The following is a 14644-nucleotide window of genomic DNA, read 5'->3' as shown; positions in this document are numbered from 1 at the left end:
AATTTAAAAAAAAATCAAAGCAACCTTGTTTTGACCAATAAAATTCAATGGGTTTTGTACCCATGTTTTAAACCAGGTCAACCCAAGTTTTTGTCCGAGTCAGTTCAGATCAATCATTCCTCTATTTTTTCTCAAACTAGACCGATATAGGCCCCAGGTAGGCTAGGTCCGTCCAATATCTACCAAACACAAAATAAAAATAAAAACTATCTAGTCTAGTCCAATCAATATTGTCCAACATTTTGTTTACACTTTTTTCCACCATATTACAAATCTTTCAACTCCTGGGTTTTATATGACTATAGAAGAAGAGCTTGTTGTACCGATTTTTCTAATATTTAGGGGATCATAACATGTTACTAGATGATGCATCTGATCTTTAAATATAAATTAATCCATTGTTGAGTTAATAATAAATTAAATTATTTAATTATATTAATTAGAATTATAATTTATATTTGGACCAACATATTATGAACCAAATAGGTCACACATATTAAGAACAATTAGTAAAAAAATAAACTATGATAATTTAATTAAGTATGACTTGATTAAAATATATTTTAAAAATTAAAGACTAGAATATAATTAATAAAAGGATTATATTTCTAGACCTAGAAAAATCAAGTAAGGACTTGATTGAGTTAACTTTTAAAATTATCTTGAATTAATATATGGATATTATTCAAACGGAAAATTGATATTTTACCAATTTATAGTTTTTTTTTTTTAAGATTTCTTTATAAATAGTAAGTTATGTCTCTTATTATTAAATATTGTTTATTAGACAGAAAAACTATATAAGTCACATGATAAAGAGCTGGCACTTTAGGCATAGCAATCCCTCTATCCTAAATAGGTATTTAAGAGATTTCTCACTAATGGTTAATGTGGATTACCGTTCGAGGCTGAAAAATTGGACAACTTGTAGTTTGCGACAATCCAACCTTTAAAGAATTATTCAAAGTCGAAGAATGTAAAATCTTCAGGTAATAAATCTCTATACAATTTTAGATCTGTCTATTGGGATCCTAGAGACTCCTAAAGAATTTTATTTCATTGTTTCCGCTGCGTGTATAATATTTAAGAGCCCAACACAAACTTGTAACTTGTCTTTCTTACCTAGGCTAATTGGACAAGGCTTGAAATGCAAGTAATGCTAGCTATTTGGGCTACTCCTAACCAAACAATGAGTGGGCAACTCGCTGTCTTCAGGTGATACACATAGCCTACTCTAGCCTCTAATAGTGACATTTTCAAAAAAAAAATTATGATATTATAAATGTCATCATTAGAGCTTGAGTATGATACCAACTTCCTTTTCTTTTTTTTTTTTTTTTGTATTTTAACTCTCTTTTTTTTTGTGTCGTCTCATTCTCTTCATAGCCATTAAATCTTTTTGGCTTTTATTGCTGATAATAAGATTTGGATAAAACCTAGATTTGACTTTTGTTCATTCAAATGCTTGGCAAGGGAATTTGCATGCAATGTATGGGGCATGCAGAAGAGAAAAAAAAAAAGCGTGAAGATGGTTAGGTCTTTCAAGAGTTTAGACTTGATCAATATAGTTGGGTTTACCACCTACTTGAATATAGTTTGGGCTAAGTTTTTTTTAATATTTTATTTTTATTGTACCATTATTTGAAAAATATATTTCTTTAAAATGAAAACACAAAGTAAAATTTTATATAATGTTTAATTTGTGAGTTTTTTAAAAGCTTTTGAGTTATTTTAAAAGTTTTTCTTATCTTAAAATAAAAGTTTCAACCACATAATTTCTAAAATACTATTTTGAAAAGTACCTTTTCATTTAAAATATGTGGTTTTTAAAATACTCTTTTAAAAGTTTTCTCAACAAATTTCCTACTTTCACTATTAATAAAAACCTAAGAGAGTCAATCTTTCATTGTATGTTAAGACATAGATTAATTTAGATTAGAACAGTGAAATGATCATTTTATCATTCAAAGAAAAATCATTAAACTTCTTATTAGGATAATATAGTATTTTCCTCATGCCTCGATGATTTTCGGATTGATAGAGGGCAATACGGTCTTTTCACATTCTATAATCATAGTAAAATAACTAAATTATCCTTAAAAGTAAGAAATTATTTAACTTGCATCCATGGTTTTTTTCATACTTTTCTACATGTTTTTTTAGTTATTATAAAATTGATTGAGGGACAATTTGGTATTTCAATAAATATAAAATACAATGTAGCTGATGCGTGTGTTGCTTGTGGGTGTCGCGCGATGTAATTCGGCGATCAAGCATCGCCTTTCATAACAACGTTGAAAATGTCCTTAAGTCCTCTTCCAGTGGTCAAGAACATGTGCAGAGTGGTGTAGCAGTTGGGTTCCGGTTGACTTTTTTCTCCACCTCCCTCATTTCTCTCTCCTCATATCAAGTTTTGTGCCCTCACTTCAAAAAATTAAATGTTTCATGTTAGTTTGTATTTGTATCAGTTTTGGTCATCATTTTCGTTATTGCTATTTATTTTTTTAATGCTTTTTGAAGTTTATTTTTTTTTCAGTTTTGTCCCTTAACATTTGATTTCGTTTATTTTTTTATCCAATTTAGTCCCTTATTGTTTTATTTAATTTATTTTTTATACCAAATTTGGTCCTTATTTTTTTTTATTACTATTTGTTTTTTTAATTTTGGTTGATTGAGAGATTTGCTTGATGATTTTTTCGTGTTTGCCTTAAATGAAGTAACCAGTTCTAATGACCTGATTTCAAAAATTAGCTCAATTTGATTTTGATATTTTGTTATGTTTTTTTTTAAAAAAAAATTTAATTTAATCCTTCAACATTAGATTATTAGGCTAGCTTCATGATTGTTTTCTCTTTTTTTATATAGAGTTATCATGATCTCATATCATGGCTCATGGGTTTGTTAAGTTAAGTCGAGTTAACTTAAGGGTTTTTTTATATTTTTTTAATTATTATTTTTTGCAATTTCGTCAATCATCATTTAGTTTGCTTGAGAGTTGACCTCGATGGTTTTATTCAATTTCTTTTATACAAGATTATCCTAACCTCATAAACGAGCTGTGAATTTGGCATGCTGACTCAAGTAAGGTTTTTTCGTCCTTTTCAAAAAAAAATTCAATTTGTTCTTTAATATTTGATTTATTGATAATTAAGCTTTGGATTTTATTTCTCTTTATAAGATTATCCCGTTCTCATTTAATTTTTTCTTTATTAATAAATAAGATCATTAAGATCTTTTAAGAATATTTAGATGATATCTTTTAATAATATTTACAAGAGTTTATTTTTTTTTATTAATCATTCTTATTTCTTCTATTTTTTATTGTTGATTTTTTTATAATTATATTATTAAATTAATCAAGTTTATTAAACTCATTGGAATCAATAACTTAGGTTTTAAATTTTTTTACTCCTTTAAAAACACTTTTAACACCTGGATATTTTTTTTATATTAGAAAAAAAATAACATGGTCTGCAAAAATAATGCAAAACACTTATTTAGTTTCTCGTAATGATCTCAATCCATTAAATATAACTTTTTATAACTTTTACACATAAAAATATATTTTCAATAAAAATACATGTTGTTTTGAAACTCGCTCTTTTAATATTTTCTAAAAAAATATGTGTTTAGTTTTTAATAAATATAAATTAGCTTTGTTTTTTTTAATAATCACATCATTTTATTAATGGTCTCAATTGTTTGAATAAAATCTTCTATAATTTCTCTACAAAAAAAAGTACATTTCCATCCAAAATATGTGGTATTTTTTCATTGATATTTTTTAATAAGGCACTTCATTTCATCAATGTTTTCAATTCATTAACTAGAGTTTTCTTTAAATTCCCCATAAAAAGTATATTTTCAATCACAATACATGTTTTTTAAAATATTTCTCTTATAGTTTTCCTAACAAGAATGCATTTAATTTTTAATAAATATGAATTAGTCATAATATTTATTTCTTGAATAAGACACATTATTCCATTATATTTTCAATCACAATACATGTTTTTTAAAATATTTCTCTTATAGTTTTCCTAACAAGAATGCATTTAATTTTTAATAAATATGAATTAGTCATAATATTTATTTCTTGAATAAGACACATTATTCCATTAATATTCTCAACTCATTGAATAACCTATAACTTCATAAAAAATACATTTTCAATCAAATATGTGTTTTTTGAAATAAAATTTTTAAGGTTTTCTGAACAAATAGGTATTTATTTTTTAATAAATATAATTTAGTTTCAATATTTATCCTTTTTAATAAGATACATCATTGAAAACATTCTTCTATAACTTTTTCAAATAAAATTAACTTTTCAACCAAAATATGTGCTTTTTAAAACAACCTTTATAGCGTTTCCTAAAATTATGGGCTATTCTATATATTTACTAAAATTATGAGCTATTATTATTCTATTTAATGTAATTAGTTTTATTAAATAGATTTTTCATTTTTGCAACAAACTAAAATTATACATTCTTGCATACTTAATTAATATATTTCATAAACAATAAGTCAAACAAAAACATTAATAAAAAGAACATATAGTATAATAAATGATTAAACTAAATACAATGGCTTCTAATCTCAAAGATGTAAAGAAATAAACTTCAAAGTTGTTGAGTGATGAATAAATTGTTAAGGAACTTCATGGAAAATGACATAAAAGATGAAGTTGAAGACGATAATTATATACTAAAGTTTGTATCATGCAAAGATGCACTCAAAGTATCAATCACATTACATAATTTTCTCTTAAAACATGAGAAACTACATCAAAGTTTTTTTAATATATTAAGAAAAGTCAGAGATGAGTTCTAAGAAGACAAAATTTCAAGAGAAAACACATAAGATTAAAACCATATTTTATAAAAGGTTTTTTAATTGAGTCATGTATATATATAATTTTGATGTATAAATATATTATTAATTTATTTATGAAGTCAGATCTATGCGTTTTGTTTAAAATATATTATCTTATAAATTTAATTAATTATTGATTTACCACATTGGTTTCAAGTTGAGACTGACAAAAAATGTTATTTAATCAAGGTTATTAGTTTATTGAGGTTATATTGTAACTAGATAACTGCTCATGCTATGCCCCGGTTGGACCAAAAAGTTTTTCAACATAAAAATAAAATGTCTATGTCACAAGGAACTCTTTGGTATTATTATTAAACATGGTTCTGAGAGTCAACCTTGAAACCTCTCGACTAGACTTCTTGCCTAAACCAAGTTTAAAATTAAACCATGTGAGAGTTGCACCATGTGACCTAGCTAACTTGGTGGATCCAAAAACAATCTGGACAACAAGTAAAAAAATAGTTTGACTTAAAAGAATCTTAAGATGAAATATTTTTAAAAAAATATTGAAGCGATGACATATTTGATTTACCTGAGTATCGTGAATTAACTTGCCAAACTCGCGACCTGAGTTATGGTCACTAGGTTTAACAACTTTGTTTTTCAAAGATAATTTTTCACTTAATTATATGATAACAAAAATAGATGATTGCAAAATCAAGCACCAACACAATGTCGGGATGTTTGCTTTAGACAATGATAATATCATATAAAGCAAATCAAAATAAATTATGAAGCTCAATTTCTAATCAACTCAAGTTGACCCGCTAAACATGTCATATGGGTCATGGATTATATTGGATTTAATAACTTTTTTTCTTAAACTACTTTATATTTAATTATACGATAAGAAAAATAAACACTCGCAAAATTAAGCACCAGCCAAATGGCAAAATAATTGTTTAAGACTATAATAACCTCATAGAAAGAAAACTAAAATAAATTATGAAGACCAATTCAAAGTCAATCAAATGTCAAATGATGAAATTGAAAAAAATAAGCCAATAAAAAAAATCAACAAACATCCAAGGTTAAAGGATGAAATTAGAAAAAATAAATCAAGAAAATAAATAAAATAAGGTGGATATATGGCCTTGGATGACCCAATGCACCTTGCGCAATTAGGTTGTTTAAAAAACACTAAACACGTCTAGACTTTATTGTTGTTGTTGTTGTTGCCTCAGAAATAGACGACACATCACCTTCTCTTATTTTTTTTAAAATGGATGACAAGTTGCTTGTTAGGTCGCTGCCTACAATTCGACTCATGCCAGTGTTAAGTCAAAAAAAAAAAAGGAGGCCTTTAGCTTATTTTAGTAAAGCATTGAGTGTAAAACACCTGGGATTATTCATATATGAAAAGAAATATATGGTCGTTCTTATGATAGTAAAGAGGTGGTGGCACTATCTAAGCATCATTAGTTTATTATAACAACTGATCATAAAAGTTTGAGGTTTTTACTAAAACAAAATATTGCACCTATTCAAAAGAAAGGGCTAACTAAATTGCAGGGATTGAAATATATCAGTCAATACAGACAAAAAAAAATAAAATAAAATTGATGGCTAATGCTTTGTCCAGGAAGGTTGCAACTAAGAAATAGATAGATCTTGAAGAGGATAGGCAAGGCAAATTAGCTTCCATTACTACTAAAACCCCAACCTTGTATGAACAAGTTAATGAGACATGTGAAGGTGATGTGCAATTTTAGCAGATTTGTGTTACAAAAGTTGATTACGATGAAAAATTGGCCACAATATTCATATAATGAAAGGGTTTTGAGGTATAACAATAGAATTGTTATTGGTAGCAAAAGAAATTTAAGAGATAAGCATATGATTCTCATGTGGGAGCGCATAATTCACATCCAGTGAGCACCTCTCAAGTAGAGGAACTTATTAACACAAAAATCCTATCTTTTTTAATTAGATTTTGGTCAACCAATAACCTTGTTGTTTTTATATAATTATTTAAAAAGATGAAAATGAAAAGGGTAAGACCTTCATTATTTATATTCGAATGAACAATAAAACACCATCAAAAATTCCGTATTTTATATAATTATAATTACATATTTTTTAATTTGAAATATAATAATATCAAATTAAATATTATCAACATAAAAGTAATTTAAAAATAAAGTTGACTAATTAATTATTTCCTTTTCTAGAATTAAGAATAATCCTTATTCTTTTTCATGAGATTTTTTACATTAAAAAAAGAAAAGGTATAACTTTCAGTCTATTACAAGTTTTTTTTTAAAAAGGAGGTGAATTCATATTATAACACGTGTCGTCAAACCGTAGCGGTTACTCAATTTCAAGCGATTATAGTCCGTACAGCACCCTCCCGCACCTGCATAAAACCTCACACACAGCATACCGTTATAACAATAAAAATTCCCTCCCTTTTTCATCTCTATCTCTCTAGAAAACAAAACGCCATTATTCTCTCTCTTGAAAACCTCCTGTTCCTCTTCTTTTATCCGTGCATTGAAACGAAATGACGGCGGCGGTGGCGCCGTGGAAGCAACAAGTACTACAGAGGGGAGCGTCGCTGTACGTGGGTGACTTGGACCCGGAAGTAACAGAAACGGACTTGAGAGCTGCGTTTTACCATGTGGGTCCCATTTCCTCCCTCAGACTCTGCCGTTGTCGTCTCACCGGAAAGTCTCTCTGTTACGCCTATGTCAACTTATACTCTCATGCTCAAGGTAGTACTGATTTTTTCTTTTCTTGAAGAATAGAGAAATGGGGATTTATGTTTTTCATTTCTTGGTTCTGTATTATTTATGGGCTTCTGTTTCGGTTAGTTCTTGACCTCGAGTCTCTGCTTTTTTATTTCAGCATCTAGAGCTTTGGGTCTTCTAAATCACACTAACTTGAAGGGAAAACCCATGAGGATAATGTGGTGTCAGAGGGACCCTTTTGCAAGAAAGACTGGTTTTGCCAATCTCTTTGTAAAGAATCTAGACTTTTCGATCAGCAGCTCTTGCTTGGAGAGCATCTTTAGCAAGTATGGGACAATACTTTCTTGCAAGGTGGCTGGAGAAAACGGAAGGAGTAAGGGCTTTGGGTTTGTTCAGTTTGAGTCTCAGGATTCTGCTCTGGCTGCTCAAACGGCTCTCCATGATACTATGCTGGGTGGGAAGAAATTGTGAGTCCGTCCTGTGTATTTACTACCCTCACTTTCTTTGATTTTTTATGTTTCTTTAGATGAACAGTTTTCTGTGAATGACAAAATGTTGGTTGGAAAGAGAAACAAAGAAGAAATTGTTTGAAACTGATCATTGTTTTTTGTTCTTTCAAAGTAGTGCATTGTAACCAATTGTCGATGTGAAAAATCTGTGGATACTATTTGGAAGTTGTCTCAAGAGAGGAATTTATTAAAAAAATTTAAAATACATCAAACTTTATATATATATTCATAAAGTTCGATTTAAAGTTCAAATGCATAAAAATGGTTACATCTTTCTTTAGATTTTGGATTTAAAGTTCGAAATCTATTCATAAAAATTTATTAAGATTTCTTAAATGCATCAAGCGCATGTGAATGCAACGTTCTTATAATAAGGTTTAATAATTAATGCTAACTGTTTCTAATTTTCACTTCTAGAATGTGAAGACATATTGGATAAAAATGAGAAAAATAAATCCACAAAATACACTCATAATGTAAATTGTGAACTTTCACTAGTATTGCACTTGTTTTGCTTGTTTATTCTCTCAACTTCCACACATGTTCTACTAACATGATTTCCATTGCCATTTCTTGATGTGCAGAGTTTCTTCTACCATCAGTATTAATTTGTTGATTTGCTATTTTATGTATCTCATGATTGAACAATTGCATTTCTATCTCAGGCATGTCTGCAAATTTGTCAAGAAGACTGAAAGGACAGCAGCAGCGCCATGCGAAGTGTTCACCAATCTTTATGTTAAAAATCTAGATGAAACAATAACAGAGGATGGCCTAAAGGATATGTTTTCTGTAGTTGGTGATGTTTCTAGTGTTGCCATCATGATGGATCACGAGGGGAAATCAAAACATTTTGGATTCGTTAACTTTAAGTCTCCAGATGATGCCAAAAAGGCTGTTGATGTCATGAATGGTTCTGTAATAGGTAAACTTAAAGCTAGTTCCTCTTAATTTCCCTTGCTTATATATTTATCAAAGAAAAAAAAAATCCTTGATTATATATATGCTTCAAGTAATGGGAGGATTTAACTTCTTTAACAAATGAACCATCAATTTCCAATTTAGGTTCGAAGACTTTGTTTGTGGGAAAGGCTCAAAGGAAATCTGAAAGAACAATGATATTGAAGCAAGAATACAAGGACTTGCACAACAGAAGTACTGAGAAGTTGAGGGCTTCAAATCTGTATGTAAAGAACCTGAATGTAGACATTGATGACAAGAAATTGAAAGAAGTTTTCAGTGCCTATGGGAAGATTCTTTCCGTGAAAGTGATATGCCATAATGATGGAACTAGCAAACAATTTGGTTTTGTATGTTTTGCAAGCCCTGAAGAAGCAAACAAGGCTTTGGTTGCACTAAATGGTCATCCTCTTTTTTTTTCCGTGTAATTTTTCTTTTCTATTTAAGCTTAATTAGTTTCATCATTTACTAATAAGCAATTTATAATTTTCCCAGGAGCCCTCCTTGAAGGAAAGATTCTTCATGTGGCAAAAGCTCAGTGCAAAAAGGATCACCGCCAGGAATGGCACAACTTCTCTGGACAGAACCAACCTCAGTCTTTCTATCCTTCTAACTGCAATACTGTTTCCTCAGCAATCCACCAACTTCATTTCAATTTTGATCGCTCTCCACATATCCCTTTCCTCCACCATCCAATGTTCTGTCAACATTTTGGTGTTCAGCATCCTTTTATGGCACAAAATTACCAGCAGAAGTTTTCCAAATATGTACGACTCTACTTTCACTCTGCAATGAGCTTTTAGCTATTAGAAATCCTTCTGTTTAGATTACTATCTTGTGTGCTTGTCAAATCACAGATGCCAGTGGCGGAAACGCATCTAGGGAGCACGTTGAACACCAGAGACAAGTCCTACCAACAGCATGTATGCTACTATCATTCAAAAACATTTGCAGCAATTATTTTCTGTTGCATGGCATAATCCGAAGTTGTAACAGATCTCTGAAACTATTTTCCTTCAATGTATCCTTAGTAGATTTTGCAATACACTGAGCCATTTGCTTAATTTTCTCATTTCTTCCATACTCTGTGTTTTACAGTCCTCGAAATTTGCAACCTCTAATTTTAGCAACCGAGACCTGAAACTTGGGTCTGCTGGAGATCAAAAGCTTGGTTCCGAAAAGAAGGGTAGCAAGAGAGGAGCAGCTGTAGAAGATATTTCCACTGGATCACCGTCTACCAAAAGTCTTTCTGCAGCTAAATCTACTGACAGTACCGTCATTAACTTTGGGAGTCTTCTTCAACCCGTTGTAAAGAAACTTCAGGTTTGTGGATTCTCAATTCCCCCCCTTGAAAATATCGCAGTCTAAGAGGACAACCCTATTTGCCTGATTCTCTCTTCCCCTCCCTTCTCCTGAAAGACATCAGAAAGCCCTTGGAAATGAGCAAATTGAATGTCACAGAGTTCAATTGGCAAATGCATTTGCTGGTGCTGCTTGAGCTACTAGTCAGTAGCAGTACAGCTATCCACTTTGATGACTGCTTGTCTCACCAGTTCCTGTTAACATTTAGTTTTTCTACTAGTTGCACTGTTTTGTTATAGGAAGAAATGCTATGCATTAGTTGTGCTGTAAATTTTTACTAGGAAGGATTCACACAGTTCTCAGAATTCTCAGACATGAAATGGAACTTTAGATTTTTCTTATCATACTGCCTTCTGCTTGGCGTTTCTTTTCAGCCCATCACCTTCTGTTTTTTAAGCAACTTGTGATATTACAAGGTAACAAAACATCGTGCAAATCCTTGAACATAATTTTCCTTTTACCCTAACTTCTTATTTTTATCTTTGGCAAATTCTGTGATCCTATTGATTCGGAGGGACTTCAGCTAAATGAATTCATTCGCACCTTGACGCCTTCAATATTATATCGTACTCAAATTTGAAGGAGAATGAGCTCGACGAACATATATACTTGGAATAGATAAAAGTTTGCGTCATGCATCTTGTAATCCATAAATTTTCTTCAGTTACATGAAGGATTTCTTCTTCTTTTTTATCACTTGTAATTAATACAATAATAATTCTCAAAAGAAAAAAAAAAAGAAAAGAAGAAGAAGCTAAGACAACAACAATAAGGTCCGGCACACAGGGGACATAATGCAGACACAAGAATAGTGATGCATCGTCAACCAATGAGGGAGATGCCTTGAAGAATCAATGCATCAGCAAGAACCTGATTAGCAGCCTGAGATGGATGGACGCTGTCCCAAAACACATACTCAGTGGCATTTGGGCAAGTTCCTGGGGATTTTGGATTGCACAGCAATGATGTTGTCTCCACTGTTCCCGTCCCACAACATCCTCTCCTTGCTTCTTGGAAACCTACAAATTAGAAATTGCTACAATTCATTGCTTGAAAGAACCTTTAAGTAGTAGTCCCTCAGAAAAAAGTTGATCTAGTACCATTTTCTGAAGGAGATTTAACAAGGTCATAGAGTGGCTGGAAGATGTCGAATATAACAATCTTAAGACCAGGAAGTTGTTTTTGGAGGCTTGTTGCAGCTGAGTTGATCTTCTTGTTGAATTGCTGGGCATCAGTGTTGATCCTTGAGACGCACCCATTCTCGTGATATCCGAATATGGTTCGGGCAGCTGGAAGGCAACCCAGTGGTGGGAGTGAAGTCACCCCAAGTTTCCTACCCCCCAAGCCGTACAAGGTCTGTGTTTCATACAGAGCTCTCCACCGTCATTGAGATTCAGATGAAAATATAGAAACAACTCACAAGAGTACCGTACCTTGACAAAGCTTGTGAATGAACCGACAAGGTATGAGCCATATTGATCAACAGTATAGATTTTGTTTAGGTATGGATTGACGTAGTAATTCTGAAGAAAGTCACTGCTCCCCGCACTCAAAATATATAGCGCACCCTTGATGATTGATGCCGATTTGCTACCAGCAACCTTCGCTAGCTTACCTTGGTATTCCTTGAAGTACTCCAGTTGCTGGCTCAATGGAATGGCATGCTGCAGAGCCAGGTTGATTATTAGAGATGATAAAACTTTATAATACTAAAGGACTGATCATGTCTGACATCAGGAAAATTACTTACGTTCAAGGCAGCTGCCTTTTCATCGTAACCAGATGCTGCAGATGCAAAGTTGGATCCAATAAGTAGGTTCTTCCCTGATGCGTCTGGGCTCAGATACGCCGGTGCGTAAGACTTAAATCCCAGAGTTTCAGCTGCCAAAAAGAAATTCATTCGTAAGGCGTCATTCAAATCCTTATAAGCAAGAACATTACTGACTAATCTTGGGAATTTTGATGCTTTTTTACTCACCAGTGATGTCGGTGGCTAATTTACCATTACAAAACCTCCCTGTAGGTTTCTGATCGACAAAGTCCCTTCCATAAGGAGGGTAATTGGCCTTGAATATCGTGGGGAGATAGTCATTGTTGCCAACATCCACAGCCGAGTCACCAAATGTTATGATAGCAGGAACTAGAGCATCTTGCGCACAGCCAACATCCAGAAGTGCAAATGCAAAGGCCAAAATCAATGCTGCTCTGTAGCAGATTTCCATTTTTCTGCTCTAGTACTGCATGCAAGGATTCGGGCTGGCTTAAAAAGGAGGTGTAAAGCCAGTCAACTGAAGTAATTCCTGAAGATGGTGGATGGAAGTTGGGAAGGGCTAATAAATGAGAGTTGTTCAATAGGCAATATCGGCATTCAAATCATTCATCTTTTATGTATGTATACAACTCCCAACATGCGCTAAGGTCATTTCAGGTTTCTGTTTTTCTGGCTATACATGCATTGAAGAGAACATATTTATAATTATGGATGAAGAGGCATGGTAGTTGGGATGATAAATGAGGATGCACGATCTGAATAGGAAGTTGCATGTGCGGGAGTTAATTTTGGTTGTTAAACAATTAGCCAACTCACATGCTGATGCGGCTAGTTTGATAAGTATAGACTAGGAAATGCAATAACACTTGGATTTTCTGAGATTTTGGTTGCTTTGGCATGGAAAGTAAAACTGTCCAAGTGTCCATGAAAGAGACCTTAGTGGAAAGCAAGGAAAAATCACACCTTTGCGGGCAGTTTGAACTTTGAAGCTGGAAGGGCCAGTAATTTGAGATGGGTTATCTATCCAATAACGCCTCACCCAATCCATTTCATCTTGCAGGTTTGACTTGTGTGTCATTCTTAAAGAAAGAACTGTGCTTCCTTCCATAGTGAGATACAAGTCATTCTCCCGAGTACATTCAGCGATGGTCTCTAAAATGGGACTACTGTTTTCAAGAAATGAATCTCCACTGCGTAGCCATTGGTGGATTATGTCTACATCTATACGGCTAGAGTATTGCATTAGAGTAGGCAGTAGTATATTTATTTTCTTTTCCCAATCTACAGTACATATGCTAAATGGATCTAGATCATATAGAGTAACTTGCTGTTGAGGTCTGAAACTGAATTCCTTCCACACCTATACTCTAGTTCACATACTGTATCAAATTGAATTCTTTGTACTTTAGTTACTACTATATATACTTGTTTTTCACTGCTAGAATTTTTTAATTTACCGATAGAATATTCTATTGATAATTAGACATTGAGTCTATCAGCATGATTTTTACTGATAGGCTTACAAACAGAAATACTTCATCGAAAAACCTATCATTAGTGATTTATAGTCTATCAGTGAGTTCAATAAAATTACCAACAGATTTACAGATGGACAAAGCAAGCCAAATAAAAAAAAATTATGCGGTTTAATTCGTTAGTATTTTCATCGATTACTTTCACATATCGTCGACAAAAAAATCATTAGTAATGCCAACGATGAGTTCTTTTTAATATTATCGATAGAATAAAACCGTCGGTTATTAAACAGTGGCACAATGGTGTTTGCAGTGATTCTTTCCCAACTCTCTGGAATATACTAATGGACTTAATCTAACGGTAAGACCATCAATAATTTTAAAAATATTTTTAAAAAAATAAATCTATTAAATAGAAGTAGAAAATAATTAAAATAAATTAAATTAAAATAAAAATCTTATATTTATTACAAATTTATAAATTTAAATACAATTAATCTCGAATAGAGAGGCTAAAGAAGAAGGAGACAAGTCTTCACCGAAACCGTGGAGCCAATAAGGAGGAGCACATATACCACCCATCTGTGATTTCATCTCCATTACCAATTGGCAAAGTTCGACCGTCTCAATACTAAGTCATTCTGTCTCAGTAGTTAGATGGGTTGTCCGAACTTGAACTCGTTGGTCTAAAATCACCTTGAACTCTGAAGTTTGAGTGCTCGAAATTAATTACGAGCCTCCAACAGTAGAAACACTCTAGGTCGTCTACAAGTCTTCGACCGTAATGTTTGAGATACCATACACCCAATTTCTATCAGGTCCACCAAACAATCATTTCTCCAACCACTAATCCAAATCGAGTTTTGGATGGGTCAAAGGATCGTCTTTATATCTCTCCTTCAATCGGGTGTTATACGTATACTAAAAAAACTTAGCAAATTCAAAAAAATGATAATATAAGAAGAAAAAAAAATTGAAATCCAACATACCACAAAA

General features: G+C 32.1%; 2 protein-coding genes across 2 annotated transcripts; one reads left to right on the top strand and one right to left on the bottom strand.

Annotated features, from left to right (window-relative positions):
- Window positions 1-7267: 7267 nt before the first annotated feature.
- Window positions 7268-11155, top strand: LOC7470588 (polyadenylate-binding protein 6-like). The gene is made up of 7 exons (XM_002299711.4): window positions 7268-7595; window positions 7729-8038; window positions 8746-9005; window positions 9146-9442; window positions 9536-9807; window positions 9898-9963; window positions 10139-11155. Exons 1-7 carry the CDS (start codon window positions 7385-7387, stop codon window positions 10406-10408), a joined length of 1686 nt encoding a protein of 561 aa, XP_002299747.4. The 5' UTR covers window positions 7268-7384; the 3' UTR covers window positions 10409-11155.
- LOC7470587 (GDSL esterase/lipase APG) lies at window positions 11018-13021 on the bottom strand. The gene is made up of 5 exons (XM_002298213.4): window positions 12381-13021; window positions 12153-12283; window positions 11836-12066; window positions 11503-11758; window positions 11018-11421 (listed from the first exon to the last, which is right to left on the bottom strand). The coding sequence occupies exons 1-5, from the start codon at window positions 12622-12624 to the stop codon at window positions 11225-11227; spliced, it is 1059 nt and encodes a 352-aa protein (XP_002298249.2). The 5' UTR covers window positions 12625-13021; the 3' UTR covers window positions 11018-11224.
- Between the last annotated feature and the right edge of the window lie 1623 nt (window positions 13022-14644).

The sequence above is a fragment of the Populus trichocarpa genome, chromosome 1, assembly GCF_000002775.5.
Source record: "Populus trichocarpa isolate Nisqually-1 chromosome 1, P.trichocarpa_v4.1, whole genome shotgun sequence".
In the NCBI taxonomy this organism is placed as follows: domain Eukaryota; kingdom Viridiplantae; phylum Streptophyta; class Magnoliopsida; order Malpighiales; family Salicaceae; genus Populus; species Populus trichocarpa.
Note: the sequence above shows the minus strand (reverse complement) of the source record. Positions and strands in the feature narration are given on the sequence as shown.

Coding starts and splice junctions, on each gene's coding strand:
- LOC7470588 (XM_002299711.4), top strand. CDS start 7,385: ATGACGGCGGCGGTGGCGCCGTGGAAGCAACAAGTACTACAGAGGGGA. Junction 7,596..7,728: donor CTTATACTCTCATGCTCAAG/GTAGTACTGATT, acceptor TTTTTATTTCAG/CATCTAGAGCTTTGGGTCTT. Junction 9,443..9,535: donor GGCTTTGGTTGCACTAAATG/GTCATCCTCTTT, acceptor TAATTTTCCCAG/GAGCCCTCCTTGAAGGAAAG.
- LOC7470587 (XM_002298213.4), bottom strand. CDS start 12,624: ATGGAAATCTGCTACAGAGCAGCATTGATTTTGGCCTTTGCATTTGCA. Junction 12,067..12,152: donor AAAAGGCAGCTGCCTTGAAC/GTAAGTAATTTT, acceptor CTGGCTCTGCAG/CATGCCATTCCATTGAGCCA. Junction 11,422..11,502: donor TAAATCTCCTTCAGAAAATG/GTACTAGATCAA, acceptor TCTAATTTGTAG/GTTTCCAAGAAGCAAGGAGA.